At 43.6% G+C, this 24,503-nt stretch overlaps 1 protein-coding gene across 3 annotated transcripts in view; it reads left to right on the top strand.

The window, feature by feature from the left end:
- The window catches only part of SUDS3 (SDS3 homolog, SIN3A corepressor complex component), a 42,144-nt gene extending 20,892 nt beyond the window's left edge, over positions 1-21,252 (top strand). The window contains exons 10-13 of one of the 3 annotated variants that reach the window (XM_019467316.2): positions 766-871; positions 7,823-7,907; positions 11,133-11,218; positions 20,422-21,252. In XM_019467316.2, the coding sequence (XP_019322861.1) occupies positions 766-871; positions 7,823-7,907; positions 11,133-11,218; positions 20,422-20,425 (281 nt within the window). In that variant the 3' untranslated portion in view covers positions 20,426-21,252. Of the gene's footprint in view, positions 1-765; positions 872-7,822; positions 7,908-11,132; positions 12,666-16,527; positions 20,142-20,421 lie in introns of those variants that run through there. The other 2 variants (XM_019467314.2, XM_019467315.2) reach the window with 2 other exon arrangements.
- Positions 21,253-24,503: the final 3,251 nt, after the last annotated feature.

The following is a 24,503-nucleotide window of genomic DNA, read 5'->3' on the forward strand; positions in this document are numbered from 1 at the left end:
ACAGCCTGGCTCTGGTAAGGGACTCAGAGTCCCAGTTTATAGAAGAGGCCAGCCCAGTGTTCATGGTGGTTCCTTTCAGAGTGGCACTCGAGAGTCTGTGCTAGGCTGCAAGATAGAATTCTGAACGGGCAAGGCATTGTTACGTTTTAAGCACTGTGATTACTCACACATCTCTCTGCTCACCAAGTCTTGTGGAAGGAAACAAGATTCTTTTTTCTCTTAGTAATTTCCTCCTGAGGGCTACCATTGTCTGCAGAGAGGTCCTGATTTTCTAAAGGCATGATGGGGAGGGGTTTGTACAAAGAGTATGAATTTAGATCCTTTGAACCGCCGGTAGTTAGGACCACTGTGTTAACTTGACTGTACACACAAGGTGGCCTGCTCTACCTAGTAAGTAAAAAATCATTCGAGAAATGAGCTCAGTTTTACAAAGAGATTTTTCTAATTTTTGCCGTTCAGGGCTTCTGATCACTGGGGTTTTAGTCCTTCTCTTAGGGACCTTGGGCAAATCCCTTAGACTGCATCTCTGGTTTCTCCTCTGTTCAGTGAGGTTAACCTGTGCCTCGCCTACCTCACAGGGTTGCCTTGAGGAGCAAGTCAGGCATAATACACACAAATTTTGTTGAATTCTCATTTTTACACCCCTGAGGAGTTAATGATCGAGTTTATTACCACTTTTAGTAGCATTTCAGTTAAAGCATGTTAGCTGGTGGACCCACATGCTTGTTACATGCTTGGTCACTGAAATATCTTTGGTTCCTCCAGCATCCCCGTCCTCTCCTGAACACTTGCCTGCCACGCCGGCAGAGTCTCCAGCCCAGAGATTTGAAGCTCGGATAGAAGATGGGAAACTGTACTATGATAAAAGATGGTATGTTGTGGAAAATCACAGATTACTCGCAGGAGTCTCAAAAGAACATCTTGGAAGTGGGCTGGGGCTCTCGTTATCACTGAGCATGGCTGGCTGCTGCTTAACTTACATACTACTGAAGTGGAATAACATTTAAAAGTGTGTCAGGAGTGGGGCACCTGACTGGCTCAGTCGGTGGATCAAGAGCGTGGGACTCTTGATCTTGGGGTCATGTGTTCGAGCCCCACATTGGGCGTAGAGCTTACTTAAAGAAAAAAAAAATGCGTCAGGAGTCATTTGATCATTAGATCTCTGAACACAGCGTTTCCCAAAAACGTGTTCTGATAGGGACCCCTTGTCCGTGCTACTATCATCGTGCTAGAATTTGCAGGCCTCTGTCTCTGGTGCTACCCCTGTGGACTGAGGCCAGGTCCCTCTCTGCCTTCTCTTAACTCTGCCCTTGTGCACTAAAATTAATAGGTATTCTGTGGAAAAAAGGATTTGGTGGTCAGATGAGTTTGGGGTATGACCATGTTAATTAAGGTAATTGGGTTTCTTCATTGTCGTGCTTTTTTGGGTACTCTGATATGCTAATGTGCATTGTCAATTTCTGAGATGTTATCAGATATTACTTGACCCCAGGTACTATTTTTGCATGCATTATTTTGCTATATGAATGTTCCAGGAAACATACTTGGGGGAGTTGAATCCTAAAACATTACCAGTTTAGAGACCATTTTTTTTTTAAACCGTTATTTGCATAATTTTCTTAGCTGCATGTGAGTGTATAGGTATGTTACCTTAGCTTTTTAATACGCCAGAAATAATTTCAGAATAAAGACCATTTGACACCTTCAGACCACCAGCATTTCTATCGGAGAGGAGAGAGTAAAGCAATATGAAAGGGCTTACAAACTCGTTCACTTACTCCTTCAACAAATGTTACTATCTGTTCTGTAACTAGGCATTCTGCTAGCTGTTAAGCCACCCTGGATCCCTCCTCGTATCACAGCTCCTTTATTCTGATAGATCCCTTTTATTCACTGTCCATATGCAGGCACACTTAGTTTATGTCCTGGTGGACACAGATTTGCATTCTGAATTTTCACTCGTTTGTGTGGAGAATGTTTATCTGGGGTTATTGCATACTTTCTGTACTTATCATTTATAATCGCTATCACTTATAATGATCTTTTGAGTTTCAGTGTATTTAACCTACAGTTCCAAAATTAGAGTAATGGCTATTTAGAATTTTTTGAGCTTTGTTAAAAGAAAACGCCCAAGATTGTTAGTTGATTACAATATAATATCACACTTATGAAGTAGGCAGAAACACTTAGAAACGTAGTCATGGTTGAAATAATCCCGTTCCACCAAAATATCAGGTTACAGTAAGTTAATTACCCAGTAGATGGTGAAGGCCTCTGTCTGTGAGCCTGATCTTAGTGACTTCTGCCCCTCTCATTTGACTATTCTCTGGCTTTCTTCAAAAAGTCCAGTTATATTGTATCTTAACATTGCTTATGAGAACATTACCACTAGGTGGCAGGCCCCAACAGGTCAACACGCTGAGGGGCAAAATAAGATGAAAAATGTTTCTAATAATGAAAACCAAATAACCTTTAAAGATCAAGCCCGCACATAAGAACTGTCTTCAAAAATGATGAGATTTATCACTAACGTTTTTACGGATCTATGAGTCTTAAAGCCATGTGATATTTCAAATGATGTTCATTTTGTAATTGCGTTGCTTCAGATCTTCTTTCTAAGGCTTAAGTCTCAGACTTTATGAGACTTGTCTTGAGGGTGAAATGCAGTAAAATAAAATTCTTGCTTTTCTAAAGAAGGGATCCACGGTGCCTGGTGTTTCATAACGTAAACAGAGTGGTGACGTTAGATGTGCTAGACCTCCTGAGCATTTTGAATGAATTTTGCTGTCTTTCTCATGGTTGCTGCAGAAATTTTTAAAAGAAGGTCTCGGGGGGGGGGGGGGACGACACCTGGGTGACAGTCCTTTAAGCTTCTGATTCTTCATTTTGGCTCAGGTCATGATCTCAGAGTTGTGACATCGAGCCCTGCGTTGGGCTCTGTGTTGAGTGTGGAGCCTGCTTGGGATTCTCTCTTTCCCTCTCTCTCTGCCCCCTGCTCAAATAAATAAATAAACTTTAAAAAAATGATTAATTTTAAAAAAAGGTTTCTGGGAGCATTTTCCTTCTACAGTGAATTTAAAGTTGCTTATGGTTAAATATTGAGATTATTTTCATCTGTATTCTGTTTCTCACTCCTTTGGCTTTGGCAGTCAGAGTTGATGACATGTTTGTTGGAAGGTGGTGGGTCTCTCCTTTTCCTGCCGTATCATGCGAGTCCTGGCCAATGCTCTTGACCAGCGTGTAGCTGGCCTCCTCTCTCCCCAGGCTCTTGACGTCTGGCCTTTGTCAGGTTGGGGGCTGTCATCCTTCCTTCTTCTGCACCAGTCCTGAATCTGAGAGGTCAGCACACCGCTTTATGCTCTTTGCAGTGGTGTGGAGTATTTTGGTGCGACAGTATTTCTGGCAAAACCTGTTTCATTGAGTTTTCAACGACTTCAGCAAAATGAGTGTGATTCAGGCTTCCCATCTCTGCGTGAACACTTATCAAGCTACGTGTCGTTTTGAAAGATAAGCATCTTTGCCTTGGTCTGGTAGTGCTTTTAAGGCATTTTATGTCCTGCTGTAAGTCTTCCTCACATTTTGATTTGGACTAATGATCCTTCTTAGCAAGTACCACGAAAGTGGCTGATATTTTAAAATAACTAACTGATGGTGCCGGCGGACTGGTTTATCTCTCTTTACTTTAAATCTGGGGCTGCTGATGTGAATCAGGAACGAAGTCCCCCTGCTTCCTCCAGTCTTTGACTGACAAAGACTGTTGAGACGGTGAAGATTTACACCTGGCATCGGAGCTCCTTGAGGTTCCAGAGCTGTAACATGGCATTTAGTTTTTTTGGGAAATGAAATGTTAATATCAGGGTTCCCAGTAGGATACAAAATTAAATTAATTCTACGTCCTCCTTTTTGACCCATGTTTTAAGGAAATTGCTTTCTTCCATGATGGTAGTGTTGATTCTAGTTCATTGGGTTTAACAGTAGAAGCAAAGCCTTATGAGCTCATTTGTCAGGATTCCCAGGTTAGGATTTCCACTAGTAATAAAGTGATAAAGTCAATTTGACTTTTGGGGCTTGTTCTCTGAGGCTATTTCAAGTATTTTTTTCATCGGAGATGAAGGCAGCTTGTAAAATGGGTTAATTGGCAAAAAAGTGATAATGTACATTTTTACTAAATTAGCTCTATCGTTGCTGCTTTTTAAGAGTTTTTATGTCTAAGTTTATTTTCAGTTTTCTCCCTCTCTTTTATTGGTCTTTAGGCATTGAAAAGTAAATTTGTATGTTAAGGTTGTCATATACTTTTTAGTTTCATTTTGAAAATATAAACTCTAATTTCTGAGGACTTGCCCCCCACCTCCCCGATAATTCAGATCATTGAATAGATTTGATATCCAGGGATAATGGTTCCTCAAGACCATGGTGCGGTGTGTGAGATCTGGTTCAGGAGGACCTGGAAACCCAGGTCCTGTTTCCCAGGAAACCAGGTTCCCAGGTCCCAGGCTGTTTTGGGAAACGCATGGGCCAGCTCTACTGTGGAGCAAATGGTGACCGTTGGTGGACATTCAAGCCACCACCATTTGGTGATCCCAGAGCAGGCAGACTTGGGAGGTGGCCAGATGCTCAGGTCCCAGACCACTTCTGGGATGGGGGGTGGCGGTGGTAATAGACCTCATAGATCTCATTGTTAAAGCCGATCAGCGGTGTTGGGGTTTGCATCCTGTGCAGATCTGAAGGAAAGCAACACGTCTCATGAGGATTGTTTGACCCATCTCCCAGAGTTAGCTGTTGTCTTTAATAGACCTTAAGATGTTAATTTTAACATTACGTTTCGTTTTTACCCATCTTTGTTGTTCAGGTATTTTCCAGAAGCATGATTTGCTTGATTTTTAACATAAGTAACACTTGATTATTTCAGAAAAAAGAAAGCCATGCAATAAAAGGAATACCATTCTTTTTATTATTAGTATTATTTATTTTCAAGTTCATTACCGTACACTGTAGTCTTGGTTTCAGGAGTAGAACTCAGTGATTCTTCTTTTACGTGTGACACCCAGTGCTCATCCCAAAAAGTACCCTCCTTAATGCCCATCACCCATTTAACACCCCCTCCTCCCCAGCCACCCTTAGTTCTCTGTATTTAAGAGTCTGTTATGGTTTGCCTCCCTCTCTGTTTTATTTTTCTTTCCCTTCCCCTATGTTCATCTGTTGAGTTTCTCAAATTCCACTTGAGTGAAATCATGTGTCTTTCTCTGACTGACTTCACTTAGCATAATACCTTCCATCCACTTGTTGCAAATGGCAAGATTTCATTCTTTTTCATTGCTGAGTAGTAGTATGTATATGTAAACCACATCATCTTTATCCATTTATCAGTTGATGGACACTTGGGCTCTTTCCATAAATTGGCTGTTGTTGATAGCGCTCCTATGTATATAATACCACTCTTAATTTAGATTCACATTTCTATAAAATTGTAATATACGTTTTATTATGCATCTTAACTACAGATTTACCCAGTTTTTTTCTGTGTGTGTGTATGTGTATGATACACACGCAACATACATCTGTTTTATGTGCACAGGAACATAATGGACATAGTTTTTCCCCCCTCCACTTAGCAGTATATTAAGTACCTTTCCACACTAGTAACCTACTTCTTCACACTGTGACCTTTCTTTATTAAAGTGTTTAGAAAATAGTATCAGAATGACTTGGGGCTAGGTGCATGTTGTTTTGTGTCTATGTCCCTTTAATAACTCATAATCCCTATAGAACATCCAAATGTTCCCCTCTCTCTGTATTTTTATTCTGACCATCACTTGAGATGTTACTATTTACGTAGGAAAGTTGGCTTAGATGTGGGAGGGAAACTGGAGTTTTTGAGTGATGCTGTGAGTTAATTCAGCCTTTCCTCATGCGCTGTATACTTCAGACCTTGTGATATTACATATTTAGCATAATGAAGGTCCCCTGACCCAGTTTACCAACTGATCTCTGGCCAAAAGCAACTTTAAAGCTGAGTCTAAACCAATCTCGCTGTTCTAATTGCATTTATGATTCGATTTCTTTTAACAGTGTTTTCAGGAAGTAAATTGAGTTAGAAACCCGAGTTTCAGCTTCTAAGTAGCAGGTTAAAGAGTGCTTAGAACCTCGATTGGAAAAAGCTCGTTGTGGGAGTGAAGTCCATCTCTCACTGTGATATCTTGGCAGTAGATTATTTCATTATACCGTTATACCAGCAAAGCAGTCTGCCTCTCCCTCCTTCGCCCGCCCCCCCCCCCCCCCCCCCCAAGAATAGGATACAGTGCTTTGCTGGGAGATGTGTTTTGGTAGAATTTACATGAGTTAGTGGGTTTGTTTGGCCAGATCTGTGCAGCCAGAATGAACCAAAGGTTAGATTTTTGACTGACTGGGGGTGGCCCAGGCCAGGGCTCCCAGCCGCACCTCAGCTGATGTTTCCAACTCTTTCAGTCCAGCAGCTGCTCTGTCCTCCTGTGGCAGCTGCTGCTGTCTCATTTGGGCTTTGGCCCTGGCTTCATCACTTTCATCCTCGGCCTTGTCCCTGAGCTTGTAGAAGTTGAAGGTGGTCCTGTGCTGCAGGCCAAGAGGATAGCTACTGGGGCTGAAATGGAATGTCTGTCTTGTCAGCTTCATGCAAGGCAGCTCTCTTGACTGATGGGGCCAAATTAAATCCCCGTTGGTACATACCCTGATGCTCAGAACTTCGCCTGGTTTATGCTTGCCAGGGTGAGTACTCAGTATTTTTCATGGCCACTGTATTTGAAGCTGTGTGACAGCAGGGACCTTGTGGCCCTGTTGACTGCCCACCTCCAACCTCCAGCGTACTCACTGGTATGCGGTAAGTGATTAATGAGTCATCTGAGTGACCAAAGTAAGGGCTGAATTTGGCCTTCCTTCTTATGGATGACTTATTTGGACACATTGAAAATAGGTTTGAGCAAGTGTTCTATTATTTGTGTATTTTATCCACTGAACCTTCAGTGATTTGAGATGGGCTTGCCCGTGGGAATGGGTTCGTTTTTTGTTTGTTTGTTTTTTTTAGAGAGATCGTGAGCTGGGGAGGGACACAGACAGAGGGGGACAGAGGATCCAAAGCAGGCTATGCACTGACAGCAGTGAGCCCGATGTGAGGCTTGAACTCATGAATCACCATAACATCATGACCTGAGCTAAAGTCGATGCTCAACCGACTGAGTCACTGAGGTGCCCCAGAATAGGTTTTCTTTGAAAAATTGTAATTTACTTTTTGAAATGGGTTTTATAGTCCAAATAAAAAGTAAATACATGGTGTTAGTTTCCCAGCCTTTCCTCAGCCCCCTTTTCCCCTCTGCAGAAGGCCCAAGGAATAGAAGTTTCAGATTTAGAAGATTAAGAGGCCGTCTGGTCTAATCCAAGGATGGAAGCCTTTAAATTAAATCTGAAATCCGGGCTCTTCCTCAAATGTAAAATAAGACTCTTAATTATATTTTTTGTGGTGGTGTTTTTCTGTCTCCCTTTTTTCCTTCCTTTTTTAATTGGTGCCTGTAACAATACTATATTATTAAAATTTGTTAAGAGCGTAGCTCTTACGTGAAGTGTTCTTTCTACAAAAGGAAAAACAGCAACAACAATTAACTCTAAAGAAGAGGGCAGGAGGAAACGTTGGGAGGAGATGGGTATGTTCGTGGTGGTGATGATTTCATGGGTGTATACTTACCCCAAACTCCTCGAGTTACAAACAGTAAATATGTATAGCTTTTTAACATGTCAGTCATACCTTAGTACAGTGGTTAAAAATATAGACAAATTTGTGTCTTGTTTTTGGCAGGTACCACAAGAGCCAAGCCATCTATCTGGAGTCAAAGGACAACCAGAAGCTGAGCTGTGTGATCAGCTCTGTCGGAGCCAATGAGGTAGGGACTGAACTCCCTAATCCTGCAGGAGAGGAGAGCACAGTGCGATAAGCGTGCGGGCGCCGCCCAGAGAGTGCAGTGGAACCTGGTGTGCTGTGCGGGTTAGGAGGGAAGTCAGCACTTCAGGCAGAAGCTGCACGTAGTCACAGTGCCCCCTGAAAATTCCTTGCTTTGCTGGACTAACAACATATGTGGATTTGTATATTCCTGGTGGTATTTGTGAGCCCCACGTACAGTAATTGAGTTGGGAACCACTGAGAGAGACCACAGGAAAGAACAGAAGGCAAGTCTGTGTGATATCTGTATGTTCGTATCCTGCTGCTTTGGAAGGTAACCATGTACTGAGAATGAAACTTGCTTGTGGAGCATACTCCATCTTTGTAATTTCTCTAGAGCTTTCATGTTTACTGAGACGTTTGTGCTGGAAGGCTTTAATGAGGCACTTGGCACAGGGTCTGGCATACAGTAAGTGCTCAGTAAATGGATGCTGTCTGATCTGAGCCACACACTACTCCTTGCCTGTTGTCTTTATGATCTGACGTGTCCTCTTGCACCTCTCAGCAGTGAGCTACCAGGCTCTTGTCCTTAGGTATTGGTTTCCTAGAGTCTCTCCTGTAGGAGAGGGACTGGTTCCAAAGTCAGCTCAGAGGGTTATGCCCGCGGATGGTATGATTGACGATGCGAGTTCTCCGACTGGCCCTTCATTAGAGGGATGTCAGCAATGTGTAACTTGTATTGTTAGTAGTTTTAAAAAAGTTTAAAACTTTAATAGCTCGATTGGCTTGATCTTTTATCAGTCCACAAATGTCTGCAAAGAAATTGATTTTTAGGTGTCTACCCTCTGTAACTTATTCGTGCCAGTGCACAGTAAATCTAATGAAACTGGATTATGAAATAACTTAAGCCTCTTCCATTCTCCCAGCTTCCTGAATTGAAAATGCCCTCAAATGTGACTAGTTTGCAAAATGATTGTTTACTCAGAAGTCAGGGAGAACCTTCCAGATAAATGAATGTCCTTTTTCTCTAGGCTTGGGGTCTGTGAGTCACCCCAAGCCACGTCAGAACCAGAACAGAGGGATCTGATGAAGAGACCTGCTGTTCGTCGGCAAGAGACATTGTGACTTCTCAGCAGCCCTTGTGCCCTGCCCCGTGGCCTCTTGGGACCTAAATGTCACTTCACAACCAGTGCGTTGTCCTCCTCTGGGACACCTCGAGATTTTTCAGGAAAATAGCAACGCAGGTTACATTTTTTACTCTCTCTGTTAAAGATGGTCATCCTTTGACACAATAGAGTGTCAGTGAGGTGACAAGAAAATGGTGACACTGAGACATGTCACCTGGAGGGGAGAAGCCTCAGTGTATCAGAGAGGCATGTGACTCTGATGATGAGGAAATATTTCTCACCTCGTGGAAGTATTCTAGCTCATTTTTCAGGTCAGATCCAAAGTGACACTGGAGCCACGTGGCCTTTGCATAAGTTGACTCCAGGCACATTTGGTTAGGGAGTCTGAGCCTTTTGGTGACTCCCCATTTCAGCCCTTCTGGGGGTCATTTTTCAGTTTAAAGTGCTTTTGCAAGGTCCTTAGGGGCTCAGCTCCATGTGAGATCTTTAACTTGAGGTAAAAAAAAATTTTTTTTAACATTTATTCATTTTTAAGAGAGAGAGAGCGTGCGCAAGCACGCAAGCAGGGGTGGGGCAGAGAGAGAGGGAGACAGAATCCGAAGCAGGCTCCAGGCTCTGAGCTGTCAGCACAGAGCCCAAAGAGGAGCTCAAAGCTACGAACTGTGAGATCATGACCTGAGCCGAAGTCGGACACTGAACCGACTGAGCCACCCAGGCGCCCCTAGTTTTAAACCAGCATATTTGACTGTAAGGGCTCTTGTTGATACATGAACTAAAGAGACTGAAACGAGACCAGGAACACTTTAAACCCTTGAAGCTGGGAGGGGAGGGGGAGGGAAAGATGGGCTTGGAGATGCATGTGGGGGAGAAGCAGAACTTGAAGAACTTAAGCAGAATCCTGCGTCAGGCCCCATCTGGTGCATATCAGTTAAAACGGATGAGGAACGGGTGAGAAGCAGAGTCCGGGCTGGTTTTGGGGACAAGAGCAAGGAGTTTCGATAGCAGGTGTCAGCCACAAGGGGACTCAGCCTTCCTCTTCCGTAAAATGGGGGTGAGGATAGGACTTCGTAGGGTTGTTCTGAAGATGAGAAAGCTCAGGTGTGTCGGGTGACCGAGGAGGTGGCTTTCTTCCCAGTGCTGGGGCAGAGGATGACACTTGCTGAGTGCCCCCGTCTGCCCTGGCCGTCTCCCGCTGCCCAAGTTCATCCTTGATGCCGCACGAGAACACCTCTGCCTGGTGAAATGGCAGTCATCTGCTGCGATCTGTGGGAGAAGGATGTGGCTAGGAGGGAAGGACTGTTTCAAGCTCATTGAGCCTTCTGATGATCCTGATTGGGCCTTAGCTCACTCATGGGCTTTTGTTCCTCTTCTTGTTCCTTTTTGTTTTTTTTTCTTTCTTTTTTTTTTCCCCCCTGCCTTAATTGCCAGGAAACCAGAGTAGCGAAAAGCTATAATATGGAAGTCCCTTGGCAAGGAAAATATTTCCAAATTTGATTGAGAGTTTATATTTGTGAACACATGTATTTTGAATGTTGATAATGCTGTAATCAAACCAAATAAAAAAATGTCATTCCTTAAGATCAAGGCAAAAACAGAACCCAAGATCACTGTGCTTTCCATTTTCTTAATTTTTTTTTTTAATGTTTGTTTATTTCTGCGACAGAGACAGAGCATGAGTGAGGGAGGGGCAAAGAGAGAGGGAGACACAGAATGTGAAGCAGGCTCCACGCTCTGAGCTGTCAGCACAGAACCCGACGCGGGGCTCGAACTCACAAACCATGAGATCATGACCTGAGTCGCAGTCGGTCACTCAACCGACTGAGCCATCCAGGTGTCCCTTTGCTTTCCATTTTCTGAATCAGAGGTGTGAGAGAGGGAGAAGGGCGGCCCAGGGCTGCCGCCTGCTGTCTCGGGTGGTGGTTTCTGGGAGCAGGGCCACAGGTCAAGGAGGTGGGTTGAAGACCTCACAGGTAGACAGGAAGAGGTTGCCAGTGTTCTTCCCACACTCCATTCATGCAGATATTTTGAGGCTCTGGAAAATTTGCCCCTCGGTATTTGCTGTCAGCCCCTCTCATCTTGTTCCCTTTCCTTCTTGCCTACAGATCTGGGTGAGGAAGACCAGTGACAGCACCAAGATGAGGATCTATTTGGGCCAGCTTCAGCGCGGGCTCTTCGTGATCCGCCGGAGGTCAGCGGCTTGACTTTCTACAGTGTTCTTCTTCCCTTGACCTTTTTTCTGGAGTGGTTTTTGGTTTTGTTTTCTTCTAAATAGAAAGTTTTTAACCCGGGAATTGCTTCCTTGGCCTTGGAAAATGGGGAGCGCTGTTGTGGATTCCGCGAGGCGCTTTGGTGGCAGCTGCTTCCGTCTTTGCGTTGCTCCTTCCTGCCTCAACCTCTTCCAGCCGTCAGTCACCATGAACTCTTACTTTTGGGAGTATTGGGAGTTTGGTTTACTCATTTATTTTATTTTATTTTATTTTTTTGCTTATACTTTGTCTTTTTTTTTTTTTTTTTTTAAAGGCTCCTTTGAGTTTGAAGGAACTTTTTTTTTTTTTTTTTAATTAATTATCTTTAGGTCTTTCTACCAGGAAGGGATACAGTCTACACGGCATTTTCATGAATCTGATTAGTGAATCACGTAGCTCTTTCTGTTGTTGAGCCCAATTCACTGTTTCTCCAGAAGCTTGGGGCAGAGGTCCTAGCAGAAGGAGATTAAGTCTCCTGGCTCTCAGCCTTCTCTGAGAAATAAATGCCTCGTGTAACATCTGGCGTATGCCATCCATTCCACTGGCTGAGCGACAGAAAAATTTGCCTGGGTGACTACGTGCACGGAGTAAATGGGGTTGGGGGAGGGGGCGTTTTCACGCTTATAATGTGCTGAAGGTCCTGCATTTTAAATGTTATTTAATGCAAGTGGTATATTCAGACATGTTTGTTCTAGCTCAAGCTGGGACGAGTGGTCATTTCAGAAGTTTTTATTTCTAATTCATTTCTGTCCCCTGCTCCGAGTCGATGGAATGGTACCTCGCCCAGGCTGATTATCCAGGTTATCTATTGTAGGTGGGGAGATAAGACTGATAGTGCAGTAATCAGTGATCTGTAGATGCTCACTCATAACTCAGATTGCACTCTTGCTGCTCATGCCGCTGTTGCCCCGACCATTTCAAGCCCGTGGGGCCTTGTTGTCGGCGCCCCCTGCCTCCCAGGAGGTCTGGTCCAGCCTGAAGACAAAGAAAACTCTGCCGTGGCTGCCGCTAAACCTGCGCTCTTCCTAATGATTCCTGGTGAAACGGCCTTCCCCGTACTCTCTGCCCCACCTTCCCATCATCGGAGGAGTGATTCCCTGGCACATGGGATTTTCTGGATGATAGCTGTCACCTTAGGATATTTAATGAATTTGGGGTTAGAGCAACTGTTAGCATCTCTCTGGGAAATCAGTAGACCTTACACATCCTAAGACATCTTTGTATGTAGTACCCCTCGTCTCGGGTGATTCTCCTTGTGTTGTCTTTTGATGTCCACACCCCAAAGCAAGTTGGGGGCCATGAAAAGCAGTGAATCACCTTTTCTTGTAAGTCCTGGCTTCAACAGAGACCAAACCTTACTGACTCAGAGTAAAGACTTGTACAGATTCATTTTTGTTTTCATTTGTAATTCATTTCTCTTTTTTTTTTCTCCCTGGTATCGGAGTCTCATTTAGAAAACAGGGTAGATGATGCTTGTTTACTTAGAGTTGGCTCCGTGTTCTGTGCTGCTTCTCTGCCCCCAGCCCCCATTATGATGTTTGCTTTGGTGAACCAAGTCCATAGTAAACAGAGGCTTCATCTTTTGTTTCTTCTTGACAGCCTTTGCTCTCTTGCTTGAGTTGTCACTGTGGGTGTGTAACATCCCGTAATATCAGGCGGCTGTTATCCTTTAGTGCCCTTGTGATGGAAGTATATCTAGATGTAGTGTGTGTGGTCATCAAAGTTGTGGGTTTTTTTGTTTGTTTCTGAATGATTGTCTTACTTGGCTTTCTAGCAGTACACCAAAGTTTGGTTTTTTGAAACGGACTGTATTGATAACTGGGATTCTGCATCAAAACAACAAGTTGCCTTTTTTTTTTTTTCTTCCTTGTCTGGTGGCACCTTTGTGCTTTTGTGAATTAACTATTTATTTGAAGACCAGGGTATGGGCACTTTGGCCTTGCCTCTTCTGTAAATTTGAGGGTGATGAGGTAGTGCTCTGGCCTTGGCCACATCACTGCCTTCTGCTTCTCTCTTGTCCTCACAACCCTTAATCATAGTGTGGTGAAAACGGGGGCAGATGGGGAATAGACCTGAGACACAGCACAGTAAATCGTACTCTTAGTCCCAGAAGATTTAGTTTTTTATTTCATTACCCCAGAGATGACAAGCCAGCAGTTCAGCCCCTCTGACAGGCAGAGCCCCCTTGTTAGGAGATGGAGGTGCTTTTGTGATGGGCAAAACAGACTTTGAGGTTCCTGGACTAAGAAGGGTCTGGCTTTTAGCCCAGGTGGCCATTCTTATTCCAGAAGCTCTTTCGCTCTCCCTAAATTCAAACTATTTCTTGCAACTCATACTTTGAAAAAGGTTGATCTAGACAACTCTTAACAAGAACCTGTATGTGCGTTAATCTGATCAAGAACCTGCACTTGTGTTATTTGGATCAAGAACCTATATGTGTATTTTGTTTGAGGCACCTGCCTCAGGATTATACACGGTGTTTGCTATGGATGCGTCCCAATTATTTATTTTACCTCTGCTTAGAGCCTTTGTGTTGCCTTCCCCACCACCTGAGTCCCTCTCTCCCAAAGCCAGTGTCCTCTTGAACAGTTTCCAGATTTCCGTAGCCATACCAAAGCCGGGATGTTTTCATTCGTTTGGATACCAGTATTTATGGATCTCTAACTACATAATTTCTCTCTCCTTCCTTCCTTCCTTCCTTCCTTCCTTCCTTCCTTCCTTCCTTCCTTCCTTTCTTTCTTTCTTTCTTTCTTTCTTTCTTTCTTTCTTTCTTTCTTTCTTTCTTTCTTTCTTTCTTGTCTCTCTCTCCTCCCTTCCTTCCTTCCTTCCTTCCTTCCTTCCTTCCTTCCTTCCTTCCTTCCTTCCTTCCTTCCTCTAACTGGGGCCAGTATAAGATCCCAGAGGCTGGTCTGCAAATCAAGCTATTTGTCTTTGTGTGTGAGACCCTGTATTCAGGGTTGGGTGACTTTTCTAAGAGAAATACTGGGAGCGGGGAGGGGGTTGGTCGCATTTTTTTTTTTTTTAACCTACCTTGGGGTAGCGGGGGAAATCCTATTTTTTACAATATTTTTTTTTTTTGTTTTTCTATTAACCTTTCCTTTTATCCTTGAATTTTTACTAAATTTCCTCCTGACTTAAAAATCTTGTTTCTAATTTGGGAATTTGAAATCTTGGTACTTAATGTTATGCCATTTTTTCCAAAGAGTTCAAACCACTTTAATACCAGAACATGGTAAAATATTTGCAGCCATTTGAAGCAGCTGGTGGGCTTTTTATATATCCTCATTAACTGGTACCATTAAATGTTCTGAGAGGTGAATGTAAAATGTAAAAAGTTATAGGGTTGTTTTTTTTTTTTTTAAATAACAATAAACTTTCAAAGAGAAAACCAGCATGTAGTCTGTGTTATATCCATTGACTTGATAAATGATTGAAATTTATTTTAGGTTTTCCCTCCAGCGTTTGTGGGAGAAGGAAATTGGGAGAGAGGGAGGGATATACTAGATGCTTGCTCGTTGTGAAGAGGAAGATACGGAGTGATGTCAAAGGCTCTCGGTTTTGTAAAGAGCAGTCTAGAGGTGTTGACCCATCAATGTGATAGACTCTCCTTGTTGGAGATGATAAAACAATTTCATGGAAAGTTGAGTCAATGCAATTGACCTTAGATAGGAAAAACCTTAAGGTAGACTCGTATGATTGAAGAAGATGCTGCCATTTGGTACTCTAGAGCACTGCTTCCCAGTTTTACCAAAGGGGAAAAAAAATGCTGGTGTTTCGACAGCTCCCTGGTGGGTAAACTGAGGAGGCTGCTAACTGCCACAGGTGACAGACCTGTCGTGCTCACGACCCGGGTGTGGCATGCCCAGCAGGAAGGGCTGTTCTGTGCTTTGGATGTTGGAGAAGGGTGGTCACTATTTTTAAAATTTTTTATTGTAACATTTGTACAGAAAAGCACACAAATCTTATTTGTACAAGTTGAATCTTCTCAACGTGAATGCGTCCATGCAACCCGTCATCTAGATTAGGAAATAGCACTACCAGCACCCACGGCCTGAGCAGGCTTCCTTCCGGTTGCCAGTCCTCGCAGGGGTAAGGGCTAGCTCGACCGGTTTTCTCTATTTTCGTCATCTTAACCTTCAAGCTCTTGAGCACCTGGGTCTTTCTAGAGTTGTAGAAGAGCCAAGTCCCTGGTGGGAGGCTAGGGGTTCGCCAGGGACGTGAAAGCTAGTAGTGAAGGATGTGGCGACACAGGGGTGGTAAAAACAACAACAACAAAAACCATTCAGGTTAACTCTGTCACCCTCCCGCTTGTCGCCAAGGCAAACAGAACTTGCCCTTGATGTCAGCATCCGCCTTTGTGAGAGTTCTTTGTCTAGGTCAGGCAGTATACTAAACGCTGCAAGGCAGGCATTTTCTCTTTCAGTCCTTGTAATCTGTGAAAGAGTGCTGATACTCCCAATGCAGTTGTTAATATAATTTGTTAATATATTTGTTATATTGTTGATGTATTTGTTAACATAGTCTAAGACTTGGCTTAATTCTCCCCTGAAGCCCAGAGTTCATCACAGTGCCTAGTCCTAGTGAGTGCTCCGTAAATGTTGTCAGATACTGTTAGTGCAAAATGATGTGCAAAGACAGGTGGGCTGGAGAATAATAATAGCTCCAGCCCTCAGTACTGTGCCCTTCACTTTTATTATCTCATCGAAGCCTCATAACAACCCTGGAGAGAAGACGCTATTGTTATCACCAGTTTTCAGAGGAGGAAACATTCCTTTATCACAGGGGGTGGTTAGGTAATTTCTCCAAGGTCACACACACCAGCTTGCACAGTCCCAGCTCTTTCAGATTCTAAGCCAGGGTTCCTAAGCGCTGCCCTGTGCAGCCTTTTCCCAGCCCCCTTTGTTCACAGTGCATTCAGCATTTCCACCTTTCTCCAGCCCTTCTCTGGGAGTTTGTTTTTATCTGCTCTCACCTCTTACAGAGCAAATTTCAGAGGTAAAAACGCTATAATTTGCTAGGACCCTTTCCCCTGCTAGATAACTCCGGGCTTCTTCCTTGGTAATCGAGTTGTGAGAGTCACAGTTACTAGCCGAGAGGTCCCTTTGCTCTGAAACAGCGTGGGCAGGTGTGTAACAGAAAACGGAGCCATTTAGAATGTAAAGAGTGAATGACCTTGATGGAGCCGACTTTAATAAGCAACATGAGAACCTTTGGAGGAAAACACTTATCTTTTTTTTTTTTTTTTCCCCAGATCACTCTCTTCCTGCCTGCCTTTCTTGTCATCTCTGAAGTAAGCAGGGAAGGGTAGGAGCCATTGAACTGGTTTCTAAAAATGTAGATGGAGAGCTGGACACGCTACATCTTGCTGCTCTCTGGATGTCGGTGGACCTTTTCATGTCGTGTCCTGCTGTAGAGCCACTGAACGAAAGAACACACCAGTTCAATGTCACCTGCTTCAGACTGTCTGCTCAGCTCCAACCAGCAGCCTGCGTAACCACCAAAGCCAGGGTTTGCAGTCTTTGGAGAGAGGCAGGAATGAAACCAATTTCTGGTCTCTTCTGCTAGTGTTAGAGATGCCCCACATCTATCTTTGGTAAAGCTAAGCACCTTCTCTGCTTTTAAAAAGACAGTAGGTGGAATGCTCTAGAAACATGGGCACCAGCTCACTCTCTTTGGACATAATGACATGATGAGAAATATATTAGCTTTAGGAATTTTAGTGTTTACCAGAGTAGGTATTTTTGTGAATAGCTATGATTATTAAGACGAAAAGATATGTATGTTCAGAAGGATCCCTAGGGGAGTGAGGGAGATAAGATACAGCATAGGTACCTAGACACTTAATCCCTTTACCCATTTTCCCTAATCTGTGTTTGCTCAATTCTCTGAAAGATACAGATCTCTAAAATGACAAAATTCACTTTACTGATACGAGAAGACCAATAATCAGAATCTGAAAGATTCTCTCCCCTGTTTCTCAAAAGTTGGAGACTCAGCGGTGTGCTCTGTTTTTCTGCAGCCTGATGCTCCTGTCTGTTGGCATCACGTGTCTGCCTGCCGATGGGGTGAATGGGTGTGGGGTCAAAGTAGGTGAGATTAGGGGCACCTGGGTGGCTCAGTCGGTTAAAGCATCCGACTTCGGCTCAGGTCATGATCTCATGGTCCATGAGTTCCAGCCCCGTGTCGGGCTCTGTGCTGACAGCTCAGAGCCTGGAGCCTGCTTCAGATTCTGTCTCCCTCTCTTTCTGCTCCTCCTCGGCTACTGGTCTGTCTCTCTCGCTCTCAAAAATAAACATTTGGGGCACCTGGGTGGCTCAGTCGGTAGAGCAACCGACTTCAGCTCAGGTCATGATCTCGCGGTTTGTGGGTTTGAGCCCCGTGTCGGGCTCTGTGCTGACAGCTCAGAGCCTGGAGCCGCTTCGGATTCTGTGTTTCCCTCTCTCTCTGCCCCTCCCCCACTCACGCTCTGTCTTTCTCTGTGTCAGAAATAAACAAACATAAAAATAAACATTAAAAAAAAAAAAGGTTCTAGAGCCAGCTAGGAAAGCAGTGCTCATAGAGAATAAGCAGTTATTGAAGGTAGGAGTACAGTGGCCTCAGGTTGGCAAGTCCCTGCATATAATTAAGAATCACTTTTTTTTCAACATTGATTCTTTCAGTAAGTATTTGAGTGTTTACTGAGATGCAGTGTGGCAAAAGCAAAAGAGTTGGAATCAGTATTTGAATCCAGCTTTAACTAGCTGCAATGTGACGTTAGGCACATTGGTTAAGTAACAGGCACATAGGTTAAATAGTAATATCCACCCCAGAGTGATTTTGAGGATTCTAATAATGTTATGTATATAGCACTTACTATATCCTAAGTACTTTACCCATATTAACTTACTGAATCCTTGTAATGACCCCGTGAGGTAGCTGCTGTTAAAAATCCTCACTCTGTAGTTGAAGAAATTGAGAAACAGAGGTCAAGTACCTTGCCCAAGGTCACGTAGCTAGTAAATGGTGAGCCAGGATTCTGAGCCCAGTTTCTCCAGAGCCCTTACTCTCTCATTCACCATACTCTGCTTTCAGGGGGACATAACACAGGGCTGGATTCAGGGAGTGCCCTGTCTCTGGAAACTGTCCCCTCCATTGTCACTACTGCTGCCCTCTATCTGTCTCTGTCCTTGGATGTTAATCTGCCAAATCCTGTGAGACCAGAAGCTAGTTTAGTGCCAAGAGACAATGAAGGTAAAGTTGGCAGCTTCAGAGATCATGGTAAGCGTCACTTCCTACAAGTGGGTTGGAATGAATGCCCAGCACATTGGGTTGAGAAGGATTCTGAAGCCCAAGTTGGGCAGAATGGGAGGAGTGGCTTAATCAATTAGTTTTGTCTGCTGATTTAGTTTGACCCCTTATTTTGAAGATGAAAACATCTAAGGCCCAGAGATGATAAATGATGTGCCCAAGTTCATATGGCCAGCTATAGGCAGAGAGGTGGTGGGGGTCCTGTATTCTGGTATGGCCACTCATTAACCCAGGGATTTTTACTTAATGGCTTGATAGTTAGGGCACACTCATCCTCTTGTGCCTCGGACTTTTCTGGTTTTAGCATTGATAATCTTGCATCCCAGGAACTCTCAGACCCAGGCAAACCGAGACAGTTGGTCACCCTGTTCAGTTTCCTCCTCTGTAAAGTGGGGATAAGAATTGGCATTTTTCCATGGATTAAGTGATTTCTCAGAGATTAGATAAAGCACTCGGAAGTAGTGTTTGGGACATAGTAAGTCCTCAGTACGTGTTGGTGATTTATTGTCCTTGTGTTCATTATTATTGGAGCAGAGGGTTCCAGCCCCAAAATGAGATCCTGGAGAACTTCGCAGTCATCCCAGCCAAGACAGGGGACCTTGCCAGGATCATCTGGTCACCTGGAGCTGACTGTTGGGGATGTTTTTTCTTCTACTTGAAATAGTAGTAAACTATCACGAGCTCGAGGATTGACATCAGTGCGTTCAATCCACATGCTGTTCATGGAGTACTGCATGTTAGGTAGTCTAGGTTCTTTGGGGGGATTTAGAGATAAATAAAAGCATGGTTCCCTTCCTCTGGGACAGTGAGGATGGGCAGCCGTGCTTGTCAGTAATTCTGGTTCAGGGGGATGGGAGCTACATTCGAGGCCTGGAGAAAACTGGACAGAGAAAATACTAGCAGTTGACATTTATCGGGCAGGTGGTTGAACACTTCACATGCATTATCTCATTAATTATTTGTTGTCTGTGAATTTGTTGTTACGTATCTGGGGTTTACAGACTGGGAAACTGAGGTTTAGAAAGAGAAACTTGCCTCAAGTTCACCCAGCATGATTCCAAAGCAGGTCTTGCTGACCCAGAGTCTGAATTTTCATGAAGCAGGAATGCTTTACAATTACTTCGGAAAGAAAAGAAAATTTGAGCTTGGCCTGAAAACTGAGGCAGGCCTTAAGCAGTGTCCATGGCCAGGAATGGGAACTGCACGCAGAGGAAATGGCTCGGTTGAAAGCGGAGGTAGGGGGTGGGACGTGTTTAAAAAGTCAAATGAGAGTGTGTGCTCAACAGTAACTCTGGACGAATGGGCTTTGAACTTTAAAATCTGTTGTTGTTGTTTTTTTCCCAGACCCGTATCTTTTTGTCCTTCCACACTTCGGGTTCACCTTACTTTCCTTCCTGCCTCTGTCCTTTTCTCCCTTCCCCTGGCCCACCCTGTTCCCTCCTCCTCCCCCTTTTATATCGCCAGTGCGGTGGTTCGTGGCAGTCTTGGAGTGACGCTTTCCAATTTCACACTTACATGCTCCTGAAAGTATTCGTAAACTAACTCATATGTAAAACCAATAAAGGGCAACAGCACACATTCCTGTTAGGCAGTAATTTTGTTTGACTCCCTTTCTTCTGTTTTGATCACTCATCTTCCTGCAAACATGGTGCTTTGACCTTACCAGAGGTGGAAGTTTCAGGAAGCCAAGCATGGTGGAGCTCTGTCAGAGTATGAGTAATAGGAATGAAGAAGAGCTCGTGTTTATTGAGCACTTACTACGGGCCTGGACAAGGGCTAAGTACTTTTCATGCATTATCTTTTTTAGTGCATTCAACAGTCATGTGAGGTAGGTCTGCCTGATTCCCATTTTTAACAGATGAGGAAATTGAGACTCAGAGAAGAGGATTCACCTCTGCGCCGCATTCCTACGTTTCCTTTTCCTGTTGGCTTCTTCCATCGTAGCATGTAGTGCCAAAGTACAAAGGACCAACGCCCTCCATTTTCCACGCCTGGAACAGACACTGAGAAGGGAAGCAACTTGCCTGAGATCACACCACCGATGAATGGGAGAGCAGAAACTAAACCCAGGTCTTGTAACTCCTAATCCAACAGTTGGGGGAAATCCCAGGCTGAAGCTGAAGGGCATGGATTTAAGATTTGGGTTGAATTTTAGCCCTGTGACTTACAAACTGTGTGACCTTAGGCACGTCTCATAACCTATCTGGGCTCCAGTCTAGAAAGTGGAGACGATGATGGTAGCCACCTCAGCAAGCTTATTGTGAGGGTTGAGTGAGGTCACACAAGCAAAGCAGCCCCAACAGTGACCCTCGTGCCTGAAACAAGCCAGGTCCCTCTAGCGTGTTAGATACATCTCTCCCACCTTGCCAGCTGCCCGTTGTTACTTCAGGAGTTGTCTGCCCCATCTGCTCAGGTCCCAGCATGCCTTGAGGCTAAGCCCACAGCATCCTTGCAAGGGGGACCCCTGCCACTGGCCACGAACCTTGAAATTCAAGACAACAGATGCCCAGCATCTGTTCACCTTATTAGCGCCTCACTAGAGAAGAGTTTGAAATCCTCCCTCACCTCCCACCAGCTGTGTTGAGAAACCCACTGGACTGTGAGGGAGGACAGGGACTGGGTCCCCCCCCCCCCCCCATCCCCAGGGATTTGCATACTGTAGGTACACATTAAATGCTTACTGAATGAATGGTTGGCTAATTATCTCATTTCTCAGCACAGCATATTAATCTCTAAGATCACAGTAATAACATAATGCAGTTTAGAAATGAAAGGATTCTACAAAGTTGGCCACAAAATACAGTAGTCTTTTATTTTCTACCTCATTTCCCCTCCCAGAAGCAATCATCCCACCTCTTTTAGCTGATTATTTCAGGACATTTCTAAGAATTCTCTTAAATTCTAACCATGGAAATCCTTCCCTCCTCTCTCAATATAGTTATTTCATAATTTTGATGAGGTCAGTATTTAGTGTTTACATTATTGCGGCTATGTAAACGCTAGTCACAGCTGAGCCCTGTTGTAAAGTATGCTTGCCTTTTTTTTTTTTTCCCCTTGACAGTGTTCCCCTAGGAGTTAATAATTGTCTTGTATTTTTGTTATAAGCCTGGTTTCCTAGGTGCTTATTAGAATTCAACCTCAAGGCCTTCACCAAGTGTTTAAATTCCCTTTAAGACACTCAGATGCACCAGAATTCCATTGATTTCATCACCCTGAAGAAGCCTTCCCCCTGGGGACTTCTGGACTGGTTGCCTACTCTAGACTGGTGGCCCCCCATATGGCACATAGCTGTCTCCCTGGAGTCTTCCTTCACCTCCGTACTGGGGGCTCCGCTTTGTCACTCTTTGTGTTTGGATCTCCCATTCTTGTTTCCTTTGTTTTCCTTTCTCTCTTCCTCCCCATTTTGGCAAAACGCATCTTGCAGTAACTTACCAAGCATGATTAAAAATGCTCTCATTCTGTTCTCTTATTTCATCGATGGTTTGGCTGGTGTAACTACATTTTTAATTCCCAGAATTAAAGCCCATACATTTCCAGAATTGAAAAGGCCCACAAAGCACTTAGCACTTAACTATATTTCAGCCAGCCCCTTCCTTCCTCAACCTTCGTTTTGAGAGGTTCCTTGTGCTGCTAAATTCATTATTCTCCGGTTTCTCTGCTGTCAGTTTTAAAATTCAGGTTTTGTTTTGTTTTAATTTACTTTACAGCTTCTAAAATTTGGTTGTTTCCTCTCTAGTGTTTTCCATTCTGGTGGGTTTAATTCTAGCTTGGAAATCATTTCCCTTCAAGATTCTGAAGGTATTTTTTATTGTCGTCTAGCTTCTGATGTTGTCCTTGAGAAGCCTGAAGCCATTCTGATTATTTATTCTCTGATCACCACCCTCCCCCCCCCCCCACCTTTATTGAGATATAATTGACATAGCATTGCATAGGTTTAAGGTGTACAATTTGTACCATTTTGATAAACATGCATATTGTGAAGTGATTACCACAGTAAGGTTAGTTAACCTGTCATTTCAGTAGGTGTGCCATTTTTTGTGCGAATGTAGTGAGTACTTTTAAGATCTCTCCTAGCATCTTTCAAGTGTACAGTCCAGTATTATTAACTGTAGTTACCATGCTGTCCATTACATCCCCAGGAATTGTCTATCACTGGAAATTTGTACCCCTTGACCGCCTACACTCTTTTTCCCACCCCCCAGCTCCCTCCTCTGGCAACTACCAATCTACTCTCTCTTTGGATGAGTTTGATTTTTTTTTAGATTCCATTTCTAAGTGAGAATACATAGTACTTGTCTCTCTTTGACTTATTTCACTTAGCATAATGCTCTTGGGGTTCATCCATATTGTTGCAAAGAGTAAGATTTCCTTCTTTTTATGGGTGAATGTTTCATTGTGTATATATACCACATTTTTTTTTTTTTTTTTAATCCAGCCATCCATCAGTGGACACTTAGGTTGCTTCCATGTCTTGGTTATTATGAATAATGCTGTGGTGAACATGGGGGTGCAGATATCTCTTTGAGACAGTGATTTCATCTCCTTTGGATATATACCCAGAAGTAGAATTACTGGATCATATGGTAGTTTTGTTTTTTTTTTAGGAACCCCCATATCTCTATACTGGCTGCACCAGCTTGGATTCCCACCAACAGTGCACAAGCGTTTTCTATTCTCCATATGTTTGCCCGTACTTGTCAAATTATATCTTTTTGACAATAACCATTTTAATAGGTGTGAGGTGATACCTCATTGTGGTTTTGATTTTCATTTCATTTCCTTGATAGAGTGATGTTGAGCAACTTTTCATGTACCTGTTGGCCGTTTGTGTATCTTTGGTGATTTGACTTTTTTTTTTTTGAAATGTTTCTTTATTTTTGAGGGTGGGGGAAGGGGCAGAGAGAGAGAGGGACAGAGGATCAGCACTGACAGCAGTGAGCTCGATGCAACACGGGGCTCAAACTCAAGGACTGCAAGATCATGACCTGAGCCAAAGTGGGACACTCAAGTGACTGAACCACCCAGGTGCCCCTGGTTATCTGACTTTTTAACATCTCTAGAAGCTTGTAGGATCTGTGGCATTTTGAAAGTTCAAGATGACAGGCCTTGTTGTGGGCCCATTGTTCTAAGCAGTTAGCTTTTTCAATTCTGGAAACATATGTCCTTAAATTCTGAGAATTAAAATAATACATCTACATAAATATGCACACACACACACACACACATTTTATGTATGTAGTAGCAAGCTTCCATGATCGTTGCCTCCTGATAGTCATACCCCTGTGTAGTTCACTGTCATTATTGGACCAAGATTGGTCTCTGTGACTAGTAGCATATAGCAGAAGTGATAGTAATTCATTTCTGAGATTGGAGTATAAAAGACACAGTGACTTCTTTTTGGTTGTGCTCTCTTTCTCTTGAATCACTTGCTTTGGGGAAAGCCAGCTACCATGTGAAGCAGCCATATGGGAAGGCCATGTGGCAAAGAACTGAGGCCTTCTGCCAACAGCCAGCTAGTCACTGAGGCTTCTGCCAATGGCCATGTGAGTGAGTCACTTTGGAAGACATCCTCCAGCCCCAGTCTAGCCTTCAGATGAGATTGCAGTCACCACTGACTGCTTGACTGTAGCCTTGTGGGAGACCCTGAGCCAGAACCACCCAACTAAGCTGCTCCCAGATTCCTGACTCTCAGAAACTGGGTAAGAGAATAAATGTTATAGGCTGCTGAGTATTGGGGATAATTTGTTATGCAGCAATAGGTAACTAATATAATGGGTAATTTTTTCCCCTCTTTTTTTTTTTTTTTTTTTCTTTCTGCTAGCATTCAGGGACTTCTTTTACTTAGATAGTGGACTTCCTATGGCAGTCTTCAACTTTTCTTGTGTTTCCCATTTTCTCTTTGTCTTTTTATTTTCTAGGAGGTTTCCTTAAATTTGTCTT

This window comes from Panthera pardus, unplaced genomic scaffold, assembly GCF_024362965.1.
Source record: "Panthera pardus isolate Hobbes unplaced genomic scaffold, ASM2436296v1 HiC_scaffold_15, whole genome shotgun sequence".
NCBI classification, from domain to species: Eukaryota; Metazoa; Chordata; class Mammalia; order Carnivora; family Felidae; genus Panthera; species Panthera pardus.